Source organism: Bipolaris victoriae (assembly GCF_000527765.1).
Source record: "Bipolaris victoriae FI3 unplaced genomic scaffold scaffold_2, whole genome shotgun sequence".
Classification (NCBI taxonomy): Eukaryota; Fungi; Ascomycota; class Dothideomycetes; order Pleosporales; family Pleosporaceae; genus Bipolaris; species Bipolaris victoriae.
Genome location: NW_014575390.1, coordinates 187,242 through 201,512, shown reverse-complemented (window position 1 = coordinate 201,512; position 14,271 = coordinate 187,242). Strand labels below are relative to the sequence as shown.

Here is a 14,271-nt window from a genome sequence, read left to right as displayed (position 1 = left end):
CAAATTCACGCTAAGACGGGCGTGCAGAGCTAATGCAGGCTGATAAGCTGATAGCACCCCACAAGGCCCCTAGTGACCTAGTGACCTGGTCCATCATCACCACCCCATCGTTGCCTTGTCTATTCACTGCCTTGCCCCGCCTTGTCGTGTCTAAAGGGCGGCCTCGATTGACGACTTGCCGGCTGTCCATATTACACGTACACAGCCTCTTAACGTACACTCTCTTTGTCTCAGAAACCTAATCAATACACATTGTTGTCGCAACCATCACTTGATCGCTGGTACTACCAAGCACCCCCTCCCCGCCAAACTGCGCCCCCGCCTACTCTGCCTTACCACTCTCACTCCCCTCTCCCTTGCAACTGCTCCCTACTCTCCCAACTGCCCGGTCGTTCTCCACGACACATACCTATCCCTATGACATCCAGTGAGCATTCCATTGCATCGCCCGTCATGCACGGCTCCCGACTCACCGACCATCCAGTCTTCCGTGTCGTCCTCCGGGACGTAATGCGGTACGACACGTACGAGACCCGCCAATTCGACCTGCCTTTGGACTCAACATTTGCTATTGGCCGTGCCTCGAACAGTGTTACCAAGAGAGAGCTGATGGCCGCACTACACAATGCATATATCGACAGCCCAGTCATCTCTCGCCAACACGCCGTCCTCTCCGCCAACTCCACCACCGGCGTACCTGAAGTCTACATCAGCGATCTAGGCTCCATGCACGGCACTATGGTCAACGGCGAGAAACTAACACCAAACACACCTACCAAGCTCTCGTACGGCGACGAACTCCAGTTTGGCACCGACGTTAATCGTAACGAGGGTACGTCTGCAATGCCCCCTCACCCAGCCTTGCCCCCTCACCCGAGGCTGACATATTACGCAGAATTCTTTCCAGCCCGCAGATACGTCTTCGAGTCCCAACTCGTTCGCCCTTTCTCCCTTGGTTTCACTGTCCCCGACGCCGAGAGCGAGGACGAGGAGGCAGAAGTGGAACAAGTTCCCCGCCGTGGCAGCCACGCCGATCCACTTGTCATCGAAGACGACTCCGAAGAGGCTGCAGATCAGGCAGACGCTACCATAGGCATGGAAGACATGCTGCTGCAGGGGCAGCCAGCCAAGACAAGCCGCTTTGGACCAGATGTATACCCCGAGTCCATATTGCGTACTACGATCGTCGAGGATGTCTATGATGAGGACAAGGAAGGTGAAGACTTACATGAAGCTGATTACGCGTCAAATGATGACGGTTCAGTCTTGCCTCACACTCCTAGTCCTGCTAGTGTAGAAGACGACGGTGGACCTATGGAGAGTGACCTCGACAGCAAGTCTGAAAGCATTGACAGCTCTGATGTTGATTCTGAGTTTGAAGGTGAGATAAACGAGACCAAATACTCTGAGCCTGCCGCAGCCTCAGCCACCCATGGAGTCCAGTACTCGAACAGGGACACGCTACCCGCCTCTGGACAGTCTGCCGACACACATCCAGCTGATTCTCCCCTTCGACGCATCTACACTTTTGAAGGTGCAGAGGACGCTCCACTGCGACTTCCTTGTGTCGACATGTTCGGGCTGCAACGCTCTGACGATCATGAAAACACATGCGGCGAGTCCTCCAAAGCTGGTATGGCAAAGGCTGCCAAAATCGACTCCACGCCTTCATGTTGCGAGACAGCCCCACCTCTGCCACCTCGCTCCGCATCTAAACCTGCATCTTGGGGTACCTGGGCATATCCCTCCTCTTATTGTCAGAACGAAGTTCAAGACTGGTACCAGCCGGCCCATTATATGCCCATGACCTATGAACACACGGCTCTACTGTACAACCCTATACAGCCTCCTACACAAGAATCTGTTGATCCTCGACCGTCCACGTCTTTCTATCCTCAACCCAGCGAGCCATCCCAAGCTCACCGGCTCCAAACACCTCCACCAGCCCCAGTTTCAGAAGTTGAGGTCCTTACGCCGTTGCAGCCAGGTCGCCGCACAAAGGTTTCTATTGAAGAGATTGTCGAAGAGGTTGTCGAAGAACATCCGCCCACGCCAGAATCAGTCAACTACATGAAGCGCAAAGCCTATGTACTTGACGAGGACCTTGCCGTGTCCCAAGAGGATGTTCCGAAAGTCGTCTCAGTTGCTTCTAATGAGAGTGAAGGCAACCTAATCGATTCAGACCCAGTTGCTGAGGTCGTGGCCGCTCAGACAGCTGCTCAAATTGCTCAGCGTCCAAAGAAAATACCTCGCTCTGTGCTTGGTAAGGTTCTTAACAGGGCTGCCTACCCTCTTCTTGGCGCCACTGGCGCAGTCGTGTCTTTCGCCCTTCTCTCCACCCTTCCGGATACCTTTTTCTTGTAGAGGGCGTCTATTGACCACCTACTCACCTTTCTTTTCATGGCGTTTGCGACAACACCGCGCCACACGGTAAAGGTATACAGACATGATATCAATATAGGGTAAATCTACGGATCACAGTAGTTAGTGCTAAAGGCGTTTTGGGCATCGTTAGGAGAAGGGCTCCTATCGAGAGAGGGATTTAGTTTCTGTTTGGTAAGAGTCTTGAATGATATTATGCCCGTCTTGTATGGCGTTTATTCTCAATATCTATAATGAAATGAATACTGAAAATGTCTCTGTGTTTTCATCGTGGTGGTCGAAGTAGCGAGGTTGACGTGATTGACTTGGAGAATCCACTGCCGAGGCTTGTGTCGTTGCTCCTGTGGAGACGTCAAAAAAAGGTACTTTTCCTAAAACAACATAGTGCGATTGGCGCTCCTTGCGCTCCATTCCCTCTCCCCAGTCTGGATCTCGATCTACGAACATCCACCCGATAGATCCAAAGTCCAAGACTAAACTCGCCAAAGACTCATGCTGCATCCAGTGTGATGCTTGCTTGGCGCCATGTGCGTGGGTGAATACACATGAACTCAAAATGACTCATTTTGTGGCTTGCATACGGCTGCGCCTCATAAGTCCCGTCACGTGACATTGCACCACCCCCATTCCCATACTTTTGATAGTATGGTATTTTGAGTATATAATGGCCTTGGTGCCTTAACAGGATGTACATCATCGATTTAGCTCACTTCCGGCCTCAAGGTCTTATATACACGACTTTACAGCTAAGGCTTTTTTACTTTACTTCAAGTTTATACTTTACGTTCCGACAACCAACGAAAATGGTCCATGACACTGGAGCCACTGGAGCCACCGGAGGAGCTGAAGCAAATGGATCGCGGACAGCGTTTCCGTGTAATACTTGTTCACTTTCTTTCCAGAGTAGTACATTGCAGAGAAGTCATATGAGGGGGACATGGCAGTAAGTACACCTTATTTTCCTCTCCATTAAACTGTTGAATATTCGCGCAAATATCACTACAAATTCAAATAAAGTAATGAAGAGTTAACGAACACTCCCTAGTATCCACAACCTGCAACGCAAAATATCAGGCCAACCAGCGCTATCCGAATCCGAATTCGCAGATTTTGAAAACGACAACAATGGCACTAGCAAAAGGAAAAAGATCCGACAAACCGACTCCAGTCCCGAACCAAGCCATCAAGATTCAAGACCAGGATCATCCAGCTCATCCTCAACCCACACCTCCTCCTCTCCAGATCCCCAGAATTCCACACCAAAGCCAGACCTATCAACCTGCCTCTTCTGCTCCCACACATCACCCACCCTCTCTGAAAACCTATCCCACATGTCCAGCACACACTCCTTCTTCCTCCCCTCCCCCTCTTCCTCATCCACCAGCACCGCCGCAATCGAACCCCTCCTCTCCTACCTCTCCCTCCTCATACACACCTACCACGAATGCATCTACTGCGCACGTGAAAAGGGTAGTGTGAAGAGTGTGCAGAGCCATATGCGGGATAGGGGTCATTGCAAAGTTGAGGGGGGATTGTGGGGTGAGTTTTTCGCGTCGTCGTCGTCTTCCACCGAAGAAAGTGAGGAGGCAGAAGAAGAAGATGTGCAGACATCAAGGCGATTAGAAGATGTGGGCAAGACGCGCAAGAAGAAAAAGAAGAGTGGGAAGCGTGTAGCGCGTCAGCGATCATTGCAACAGCGAGAGGAAGAAGACGGTACAACGCCTCCGTCAAGTGTAGAGCAAGCGTTACTGGCGGTTTCGTCTTCACGGTCTGAGATATCTTCAGGTCCGCTTCTGCCGCCTACACCTGCACCGCCGATAACGGGTCGCAATACCGAACTTAGTTTAGCCGGGTTATCGACTGCGCAACTTGTTAGTCTGGCGAGTTTGGACAAGAAGATGCGGCGGCAGCAAGTTGTTGCGCAAAAGAAAGTGAGTCAGCGGGCGTTGGGGCAGCCGGTCAAGGCGATATATTACAAGACTGAGAATCCGGTGTATCAGGCTGGGTAATCATTTGTGTAGTTTAGTATACAAAACCATTGTCTCTCACAGAACCTCTCTCTCTCTCTTTCTCGTCATAGTCACAGACGCAAAGTGCACAAAATGTTAATGTAAAGTATTTATTCCGATCCGTACAAAGTATGTAATTAGGGCAAGTGGGGGAAGAAAGGGTGCAAGTAAAAGAAGAAAGACCCCCCTGAATGTATAAAACAGGAACCAAAAACCACGATGCAATTGCTGGGAGGGCGCCGGAAAGAGCACGCGAGAAAGAGCAAGAAGAGCAAGTGCGAGAAAATCCAAAAGAGCAGGTGCAACGACAAGAAAGTCCCCCCAAACAATGCGAAACGTGTAAAAAAACAAGACTACATCATAAGCCCCTCTGATCCCGACAAAAAGCCCATACGAATAGTAGTCGTGTATTGAGCAATGATGATAATGGTGATGGTGATGATGACGGGGAAAATAAAAAACAAGAGGGGGTATACTGCAAGTCATGAATCATCCATCTTTTTATGTGTCCCCTTAGTAACAAACGCCCGAGTGAAAAACAAGAAACAAGCTGGGTCCGTGATATATAATACATGAGAAGAGCACGCCGAAAACAAGATGAGCAAGCGAAAACGAATCGGACCCAGGCTATGCAAAACACGCAAACTATGCAGTATATACAAACATGCTTTTTGGGGCAGAGGATCCGGTCCAATGCCTTGTCGGTCAATTTCGGGACGTGGGTGGGGAAAGGGCGAACGATAGAACAAAACGCATGATATGGACTTAGGTGGAGATGGGGCTGAGCTCCTCCTCATCCGATTCGTACGTAAGGGTGGCGGCGGGCCAGTTGGCGGCAAGCTGTTTCTTGTATTCATCCGAGTCGATGAGCTCCTCAAGAGCAGCCTTCTCTTCAGCGTCAAGCTCAATGGTCTGCGCTGCGGGCATGTCGTCAAACATGGAAGGTGCAGAAGCAGCAACCGGAGCAGGTGTGGCAGCAAGAAGAGACTCGTTGCCAGCGTCTGAGAAAACACTCGGTGAAGGATATGTTGCTTCACGGAGGCGAGAAGGCTTGGCAGGCGTGTGCTTCATGAGACGCTGGCGCTGTCGTGCGACTTCATCTACAGGTTGTTGGCTTGGAGGGCTGAGAGACGGCTCGGTTGGAGATCCTCCCGGCAGCGGTGCATGGGCAGGAACAGGCGCGGGGGGCGGGGGCTGGGTCCAAATCGGCTTGGCTTCGCTTGCAGGAGTCTCAGTTTCCGAAGTCTCAGCATCTGCGGCCGAGTCTTCGTCATCAGAGTCGTCGGGCACGCTGAATGACAGCCCAACGGAGCTTTGCGTTTGGGTATCGACCGTCTCTTTGGTTGCATTCTTGAGAATCTCACGGTCATTCTCACGAATCCTGGCAGCGTTCTCGTGTCCTTGAAGTTCACTAAAGATGTTGCCGCCTTCGCTGTGTGACAGAGAGTTTGAGAACATCGGAGAGGGATCGATCGAACGACGAGGATGCAAGTCGTACAAAGATGTAGACTGGCCATGACTGTCGTAGAGCTTCTTTGATGTGCGCATGCTGCTGCTAGCCGCAAATTGCTCGTCAATAGTGGGGATCTCGTCTTCTGCGGAGCTGACAGTAGCCTTCTTCTGCCTCTTTGCAGCGTGCTCCTCCTCCTCAGTCTTCATCTCAAGATAGACAGCCCAAACCGGAACGACATCATCGTCATCCAGATCACCAAGTGGGTCACCGAAACCAGTCTCCCAGGGCTTGGCTGCGGGGAAGTGGACAAGATCCTTGCACAAGACGGGAGTCTCAAGTCGCCGACGCTTCTCGCGGAAGTCATTATCGTTCCTTAGCTCAGGAATGACCTTTCTAGCCCAATCTTCTGCCTTGCGCTTGTCTTCTTGGTCAACACCCTTGAGCAGTACCTTCAACATGGTGTTGCTTGGTGCGCGCTTCTTACTTGGGGTCTGGACGCGCTCGCCAACAGGTGTTGGTGGGAGTGAAAGTGTCTCCGTCAGTGAATCCTGGGGTGGCAAAGGCCTTGTTGGAGTAGGCGAGGCGACTTCAGGGGTTGGTGGTGGCTTAGGGGTTGATGAGAATAGTCTTGACTTTATGGCGGAGAAGGACCGGCTGAAAATGTTTGACTTCTCAACTGAACGATCCGGAGTAGCTGTGGCTTCGTTAAATGTTCTCTTGACGGACTGGGGCTGTGAAGGCACAGCGTCAACACTCTTGTCAGTGTGTGTGTCATTGCTACTCGACGCCGGCTCGCCGCGCATCGTCTCCTTGGCGGACTCCTCAATCTTCTGGAGAAGTGCGAGTGCGGACTCACTGCCATTGGTGAAGACGGGTTGAGGGATAGGATCAGATGAATCAAAGATATCACTGTCGAATTCTGCATCGTGTTGGTCAGCTGGTGAACGATAGTTATCGTTGGGGAGTTGAGTCAGACGAGAGTTCTCATTTTTCAGACGGAAGTTTTCATTTTGCAGACACAGGTTCTTGCCCTCAAGTGCGAGCATTTGCTGGTCTCGTTCATAGAGCTTATACGCGAGATCCTGGTTCAGGGCTTCCAGATCTGTGATGCGGGCGCGGAGCTCACCAATCTCCTTGCGCTGCTTGGCGTTCTCTTCCTCGAGTGACTCGCTGGTGACTTCTGACTGTTGTTCTGGGGCTGAGAAAAAATGATCCTTACCGGCCGTGAAGAACGGGCCCAAGTCGTCCTCGTTCTCCTGGTCGTTGACGATGCTCTTTCGCGTCGACTTTGCGGATGTCGCCTGTCGTTTCACGCTGGCCTCCTTGGTCGGAGCGGTGCTGCGCGCACGCTTCACGGGTCTAACTTGCTCCAGGCTGCGCTGTGGTGAGGCCTGTCCACCTGCCTTTACGTGAGCGGCGCGGGCGGCCCTGGTGAGCTTCCTCCCGGTGGAAGGCGCTTGTGCAGTGACGGTCGAGGTCTGGGTCGTGGCGGTGGTTGCGGCCGATGTGGATGTAGCGTTTGCGCGTGACGAGGCGCGAGTTTTGGTGACGGTCTGCTGCGACTCGATCACGACCTGCGGCTCAGCCTTGGTGGAGGTAGCCTTGGTTTTTCGGGCCTTTTTCTTGGGAACCTCTGGGGGAGGAGTTCCCTGCTGCGAGCTCTGTTCCGAGGCTGACAGCGCGGCCTCAGTCGAGGCTGCTGCTGCCGCTGTGCGACGCGTTGAGCGCCGGGTAGCGGTAGCTGACATGTCTAAGGCCGAGGTCAGTAGGCGCGTTGCGCAGGCGCGGGGAGTCACTTACTGGGCAGTTGCTATACAATTGCTGATATTGGAAGATGTTAAGATGGGCGACGCAACTGCTGTGGGCGGTGCGGGATGGGGCGCGTTGAGTGTGTTGGGTGTGAGTGATGCGAGCGAGGAAGTGACGATGGACTTAAGAAAGTTGTCACTGCCACTTCGGCGATTAAGGCTAGCGCGCAAACACCCCAGGCGGTCGTCGAGGCAGGCGCGACACGGGCCAAGGCTTGGCATGACGCCCTAGCTGGAGCTCTTCGTGAGTGAATGAATGATTGTCGCCAGCAGCAAATCATCAGCACAACATGGAGGGTCTTTACTACAACGTCAAATACGGGTACGCATTCCGTGCATCTGCAAAATGATACCTCTCCTAACATACTCCTCTAGCTACATCGAGGGCATCGTGCGCGGCTACCGCAATGCGCTGCTCACCAGCCAGAACTACAGCAACCTGACCCAGTGCGAGACCATCGATGGTATATCAGATCCGATCGCGCCTGCATCTGCACACGGACTGACCATGCTTTAGATGTCAAACTCCAGCTTGCGCCCGCATACGGTGACTTTCTCAACTCGTTGCCCCCAAATCCTTCGACGTCTGCTCTCGCCGCGAAGACCACGGACAAGCTGGTAGCCGAGTTCCGATATCTCCAAGCCAACGCGACCGGCTCGCTGGCCAAGTTCATGGAGTACCTGACCTACGGATACATGATTGACAACGTCGCGCTTCTGATTACGGGCACTCTGCACGAGAGGGATACCCGAGAGCTGCTTGAGAGGTGCCACCCGCTTGGCTGGTTCGAGACCATGCCCGTGCTGTGCGTGGCCACCAACATTGAGGAGCTGTACAACTCGGTCCTCATCGAGACGCCGCTTGCGCCATACTTCAAGGGCTCGCTCAGCCACCAGGACTTGGACGAACTGAACATTGAGATTATCCGCAACACTCTGTACAAGAACTACCTCGAGGACTTTCACCAGTGGATCAACTCTTGCCCCGACATTGCCGGTACACCGACCTCCGATGTAATGTCCGAGGTTCTGGAGTTTGAGGCCGACCGCAGAAGTATCAATATTTCCCTCAACTCCTTCGGTACCGAGCTCTCCAAGAACGAGAGGAAGAAGCTCTACCCTGAGCTCGGCAAGCTCTACCCCGAAGGAACATTGATGCTATCAAGAGCCGATGACGTGGAGGGTGTCCGCATAGCCGTTGAGAGTGTTTCCGACTACAAGATGTTCTTCGACCAGACTGGCCTCAGCCAGAACGGTGGTGGTGTAGGCAACATGGCAGGTGGTGTTGGTGGCGAAACAAGAAGCCTGGAGGATCTGTTCTACCAAAAGGAGATGGAAATTTCAAAACTCGCCTTCACCCACCAGTTCACTCACGCCATTGTGTACGCATGGGTAAAGCTTCGAGAACAGGTACGTTGCAGGTTGTGATAGTCAAGTGTATCATGGTTGCTAACATATCTTGTAGGAGATCCGAAACATCACCTGGATAGCCGAGTGCATTGCGCAGAACCAAAAGGAGCGCATTGGCAACTACATCAGCGTCTTCTGAGCTAGTAGCTCCTTTGTAGTAATAGCATGTTTGGGTCCAACCGCGAAGGGTCTCCGCTGGCGTTAGGGTTAGGTTCGTATATCCAGTTTTGTCACATGTACATTTGTGTGCATTCCTCTCGTTGCATGTCCCGTCTATATCTATCGTTTACGTGAAAGTGCAATGCGGTGTTCCCGTTTCGTCAAAGGCAGTACGTGAACCAGGTCTGTTTGTTTCTCAGGCATCCGTGTAGCTTTCACTCTCTTGGCCAGGCAGACGCGTTATTGTTGTCCGTAAAAGTACCGATCCTATGATTTTGTTAGAGTGAATTGGACAACTTTTCCATGGTGCTTTCACTGGCCAGACGCTATGCTTGATTAAGTAGCGGACTTGAGCTGGATATATTCCCTGGAAACCCCTGGCCAAAAAGTGAATCTGGAAGAATGAAAGTGGACTGTAACCAGACATGTGGTGTGTGCGCAGCAAGAAAATGAGTCCGAAAATATATGACGGCGGGTATTCGCTATTGTTTGTGTATCCAAGTCGTAGTCTAGCAGGTATTGTGGTGGTGCACAGGGTTACGAGTGTCCCCTGGGCAAAACTACCGTCCAGCCTTGAGTGGAAGATAGTGTATCCCTGGACAGTAGAAGCATTATCCAATTCCATGAGTTTTAGCCCGTCTATTATTCCTCTACAGTCGCAGCTCCTCGTGCATTTAGCTACCCGTCGTACGGTCCAAGTGGAAGTAGATGTGCTCGTACCCACCGTGATAGTATTCGTAGCTCGAAGCTATCTCCATTCCTTCAGGATGTGTGATATCCATCGCTGTGAGAGAGACTAAGCTCCTGCAAAGGTGTTAATATAAAGAAAAGTACAACTCGCCAGTTCATGTCCACACCCTCTTCAGTCCTTGACTGGTTGATTCGACCGTACCGGTCACCTTTATAGTATCGATGGTCTTCTTGCCTATTGGCTCGAAGTAGTGAATGCAAACCGCTATTTCACTACAATCTTTTTTCTTCCCTAACATTGTATCCACACTATGTAGGACTTTCCGTATAGCAGATAAGGCATGGAATTGGAATAGTTTCCAATCGTTCTAGTACCTTTCTCAAGATCAATTCAACCATCTGCTCCAACACTATCAACATTGTAAAAGCGAAGGAGAAGGTGGATCGTCGACAGGATGCCTAGCATCAGCCACATTGTTGCACTGGAGGAACAGAACCGAGAGTATTTCGACAACAATACCTCGACATTCTCACAGATACGCGTCACCATCCATACGACCGGGGCCTGGCCTAACTCTCTGCACAATAACAACCATGTCACCACTCTCCTCCTTCTTGACCGGGGCGGCGCAGTCCAAGTCAACATGAGGACCGACAATGGAGACAGGCGAGGCCAGCTCCAGTGGAAACTAGTCAACTACCGTCATTCGAGTTCGGAAGTCAAGTGTATCAATTACGACCTCTATGCACCAGTACAAGTCAAAACTCTGTATAGGGCGATTCGACATGACTGGAAGCTCCACCAGTATCTCTTCTCGTCTGGCGAAACTGGATGTCGCTATTGGACTTACGTACTCCTTGATATGATGGCAAACGATACGCGTAGGTTCTCACTGCATCCTGGTGTGCCAGCCCATGCTTGGCGCGTGTTCGGAAGGTGTTATTCGAGGACTGGCGCTGAGCGGCCGTGTAACCCTATTCGTCAAGGCCAATTCCAGAGCTATGAGGAGTGGTGGAATGATTGGTTTACCCGGGTGTAAGTGGAGAAGGAGGACGCGGAGGAGGACGAGGAAGAGTGGGAGGATCAAAACGGGCCGCCATTCTTCTGTTCCCACTGATTTGTATCCTCCTCCGAATTTTCCTTCCCTCCCTTCATTTCTTTTGTTCTTATTTCCCATTCCTTGAGATACCCCTTTCTTGTCCTCCTTTGGTAGAATTATTTCCGGTGGCAGTTGAGGCTTGGATTTTGGTGTTCGGCTAGTGCAATTATGTAGCAATACATTGTCCACAGTTACAATCTCGTGCTTACTATATACATTTCTGCCCAAGATAACAGGCTTGTTCCAGCAATTCAGCTCGAGCATCCTCTTCTCCGCTGAGCCCATCTAGTAGATCCAAGAGCTTGGTATTTCAGTCACTTTTACCTCGTACATTGATATCCAAAGCAGCCCCCTTTGAGTTCACTAAAATGCTTCGGTAGGAATTGCAACGCGAACAATGTTGTATAACCTCGTTAGTAGCTGTGTTCCATTCGATGGTCATGATAATGTTTTGTGTATTGGGCGAGGAAGGAGTCCCTGTGTAAGGCCAGTAGCAGTCTGCTAATACGTCATCACCGATTTTTTTGTTGCGCCTTCCCCTCTCAACCACCCTCACCAAGCTGCTTTGTACTATACACCCCGCCAAAATGCAGTTGCTCATACGTATCGCACAGAGCCACAGTATACTCATACACTTCGTAACTCGACGTGATCCAATATTCCAATGAAATTTTCTCCCATGAGTGGGACCCGTTCTTTCTCGGGCTGGAAAAGATCGCGTAAATGGGCAAGGCCAGCTTTACTTCCAACTACTGCAACAAGAGGGACTATGGAAGAAGTCTGCGCATGGATTTTGCGAACGCGTAGCATAGCGCGAAAAGAAGATTTTGTAGGCTTCAGTGTTTGCCTTGGCGCTGGTAAGTGACTGGTTTTTGACTGGGTAACAGCTATTCGTTGTTGTTTGGGGTTGAGGTTGTTGAGGTTGCGGCGAGGAAATCGCGATTTCTGGAGAGAGTGGTCAAGGCGAGATGACGGTTGTTGCGCCTCAGCGTGGCACCACGACTCTGACGGAGAGTGAGAGAAATTCGGTCCTTTTTTTCCATGGCACTGTGAATGTTGTGGTTGCTTTGTGTTACCTCAGAAGTCTGACATACGATTCATGCTCGGTGGCTAGACTGGAGAGGCCATTTCCGCCGAGCTCTCACGTGGCAATTCTGCGGATACAATGAACTTGCCCTGGTTTTTATGGCACATACGGCCATAGATTCAAGAAATTTAGCCATCCCGTTCGATCTGGCCTATACAAGCTTGAAATCGGCGGATTAGTAGTTAGGTGGGTGACCACTAGCGAATCCCCGCTGTCGTATGTTTTTATTTTTTAGCTGTGAAATCAGTGTCACGTGAATAGGATTTGTCATGTTTTTCGTAGCACCACACAGGCTACGAAGACCGTACATGCGCATAGATGATAAGGTAGCAAAGGGTAGCCAAGTCATTGTATAAATATAATGAGACATATTGTTTACAGCTAATTTTTTTCTCGGTATGAAGAGGTCGGTAGTAGATTACCACCAGACTAAGAAATTGTCTCAAAGGCCCACTCGTGTATATCCAACATGTGCAAAAATGCAGTCGAGAGTGCTCAATCTCCAACTTAACAACGTCAGCGCACAACCAAGGAAGCCCCCACAGTATTGTTGTGCACAAACCCATGTTGACCAGAGTGGTCGAGCTATAGTTCGTTAAGCGAATGGATTGCATGCTACTAGGCCTGCGCCACGAGCAGCTCTGCCAAGATATTAGCTAAGCGATTTACCGAAACCTCCCACATCGAAAACCCTGGGTCTTCAATTTCAGCAGCACCAGCGTCACCCATCACGACACGTCCCCCCACAGCCTTCGAGATGTCTTCGGAAAAGAGCCACCGCCGTAAGTAGACGGCGCGACGAATTTGCATGCACACACACTGACTGGAATTCAGTCTACGTCAAGGGCCGCCACGTTAGCTACCAGCGTAGCAAGCGCAACTCGAACCCCAACATCAGCCTGCTCCAGCTCGAGGGCGTCGAAAGCACAAAGGATGCGGAGTGGTACCTCGGAAAGCGTGTCGCCTATGTATACCGCGTCGGCAGCAGCAAGTCGAACCCCATCCGCGTCATCTGGGGCAAGATCCGCCGAACTCACGGTGCGTACAATTCGCTGGGCTATGCATGACGAGCGGTGATTAATGTATAAACAGGCAACTCTGGTCTCGTTCGCGCTTCTTTCCAGCACAACCTTCCACCAAAGTCCTTCGGTGCCAGTGTCAGGGTTATGATGTACCCCAGCTCCATCTAAGGGCGGGCGATTGAGGAACATTCGGGAAGGAGTTGAGGCGATTGGGAACGGCGCGCAGCCACATCAAAATCTCTTTCAGGGCAGCCTCTTTAGTTTCATCACAATGCGATAATGGTAGCATACACACTCGTGGTGGACCGGATTGCAGAGACAAGGACTGCTATCACGGTAGGGCTGATGGATAAAGTGCGGGGTCTGTTCAGGAACATTCTAGATCACCAGCCGGTAGCTGCCTTGCCTAGCTTTCTATAACATGAAGCCAACCCACACTTGACCCTCTCGCAATTTGGTCCCAACTGCATTGTCTACTGAGATATATTGTTTGACCATAACCAAGCGCTGAGAGTTGGAACGCACGGATCCTTATACCCTAGCTTGCCCGTGATCAGACTTGCAACTCACAACTTTCAAACCTCCGCAAACCACCACCACCGCAACATTTACCTCAAATCAACGCCGTCACTTATACACAGAAATATCCTTACAATATGGGTTCCGTCGTCCTCCCACATTTGCGCACCGGCTGGCACGTCGACCAAGCGATTCTCTCAGAAGAAGACCGACTCGTCTTGATCCGCTTCGGACGCGACTCAGACCCAGACTGCATGTCGCAAGACGAAGTACTCTACAAGATTGCCGACCGCGTAAAAAACTTCTGCGCCATCTACCTGTGCGACCTGGACGAAGTACCTGATTTCAAAGCCATGTACGAACTATACGACCCGTGCACCGTCATGTTCTTCTTCCGCAACAAGCACATGATGTGCGATTTCGGCACGGGAAACAACAACAAGCTCAACTGGGTGTTGGAAGACAAGCAGGAGTTTATAGATATTATTGAGACGGTATACCGGGGTGCGAAGAAGGGTAGGGGTTTGGTGGTTAGTCCCAAGGATTACAGTACAAGATACAGGTACTAGATGGAGATGGGCTGTGAGTTTGGAAGAGAAGGATATCGCTACATTGTTGTTTTGGATACCGCT

The 14,271-nt window shown here is 51.2% G+C and overlaps 7 protein-coding genes across 7 annotated transcripts; 6 read left to right on the top strand and 1 right to left on the bottom strand.

Annotated features, from left to right (window-relative positions):
- Positions 1-453: 453 nt before the first annotated feature.
- On the top strand, positions 454-2,364 carry COCVIDRAFT_11422 (hypothetical protein; the record flags this gene model as incomplete). Its single annotated transcript, XM_014706545.1, has 2 exons — positions 454-832; positions 896-2,364. 2 exons carry the CDS (start codon positions 454-456, stop codon positions 2,362-2,364), a joined length of 1,848 nt encoding a protein of 615 aa, XP_014562031.1.
- Positions 2,365-3,185: 821 nt separating this feature from the next.
- Positions 3,186-4,391, top strand: COCVIDRAFT_84640 (hypothetical protein; the record flags this gene model as incomplete). Its single annotated transcript, XM_014706650.1, has 2 exons — positions 3,186-3,325; positions 3,428-4,391. The coding sequence occupies 2 exons, from the start codon at positions 3,186-3,188 to the stop codon at positions 4,389-4,391; spliced, it is 1,104 nt and encodes a 367-aa protein (XP_014562136.1).
- A 765-nt stretch (positions 4,392-5,156) lies between these two features.
- Positions 5,157-7,592, bottom strand: COCVIDRAFT_84707 (hypothetical protein; the record flags this gene model as incomplete). Its single annotated transcript, XM_014706649.1, has 1 exon — positions 5,157-7,592. The coding sequence occupies one exon, from the start codon at positions 7,590-7,592 to the stop codon at positions 5,157-5,159; it is 2,436 nt and encodes an 811-aa protein (XP_014562135.1).
- A 350-nt stretch (positions 7,593-7,942) lies between these two features.
- COCVIDRAFT_32986 (hypothetical protein) lies at positions 7,943-9,201 on the top strand (the record flags this gene model as incomplete). Its single annotated transcript, XM_014706648.1, has 4 exons — positions 7,943-7,974; positions 8,028-8,116; positions 8,170-9,062; positions 9,118-9,201. 4 exons carry the CDS (start codon positions 7,943-7,945, stop codon positions 9,199-9,201), a joined length of 1,098 nt encoding a protein of 365 aa, XP_014562134.1.
- A 1,165-nt stretch (positions 9,202-10,366) lies between these two features.
- COCVIDRAFT_21969 (hypothetical protein) lies at positions 10,367-10,951 on the top strand (the record flags this gene model as incomplete). Its single annotated transcript, XM_014706568.1, has 1 exon — positions 10,367-10,951. One exon carries the CDS (start codon positions 10,367-10,369, stop codon positions 10,949-10,951), a length of 585 nt encoding a protein of 194 aa, XP_014562054.1.
- Positions 10,952-12,855: 1,904 nt separating this feature from the next.
- On the top strand, positions 12,856-13,288 carry COCVIDRAFT_84732 (hypothetical protein; the record flags this gene model as incomplete). Its single annotated transcript, XM_014706647.1, has 3 exons — positions 12,856-12,880; positions 12,933-13,136; positions 13,191-13,288. 3 exons carry the CDS (start codon positions 12,856-12,858, stop codon positions 13,286-13,288), a joined length of 327 nt encoding a protein of 108 aa, XP_014562133.1.
- A 488-nt stretch (positions 13,289-13,776) lies between these two features.
- On the top strand, positions 13,777-14,208 carry COCVIDRAFT_32983 (hypothetical protein; the record flags this gene model as incomplete). Its single annotated transcript, XM_014706646.1, has 1 exon — positions 13,777-14,208. The coding sequence occupies one exon, from the start codon at positions 13,777-13,779 to the stop codon at positions 14,206-14,208; it is 432 nt and encodes a 143-aa protein (XP_014562132.1).
- Positions 14,209-14,271: the final 63 nt, after the last annotated feature.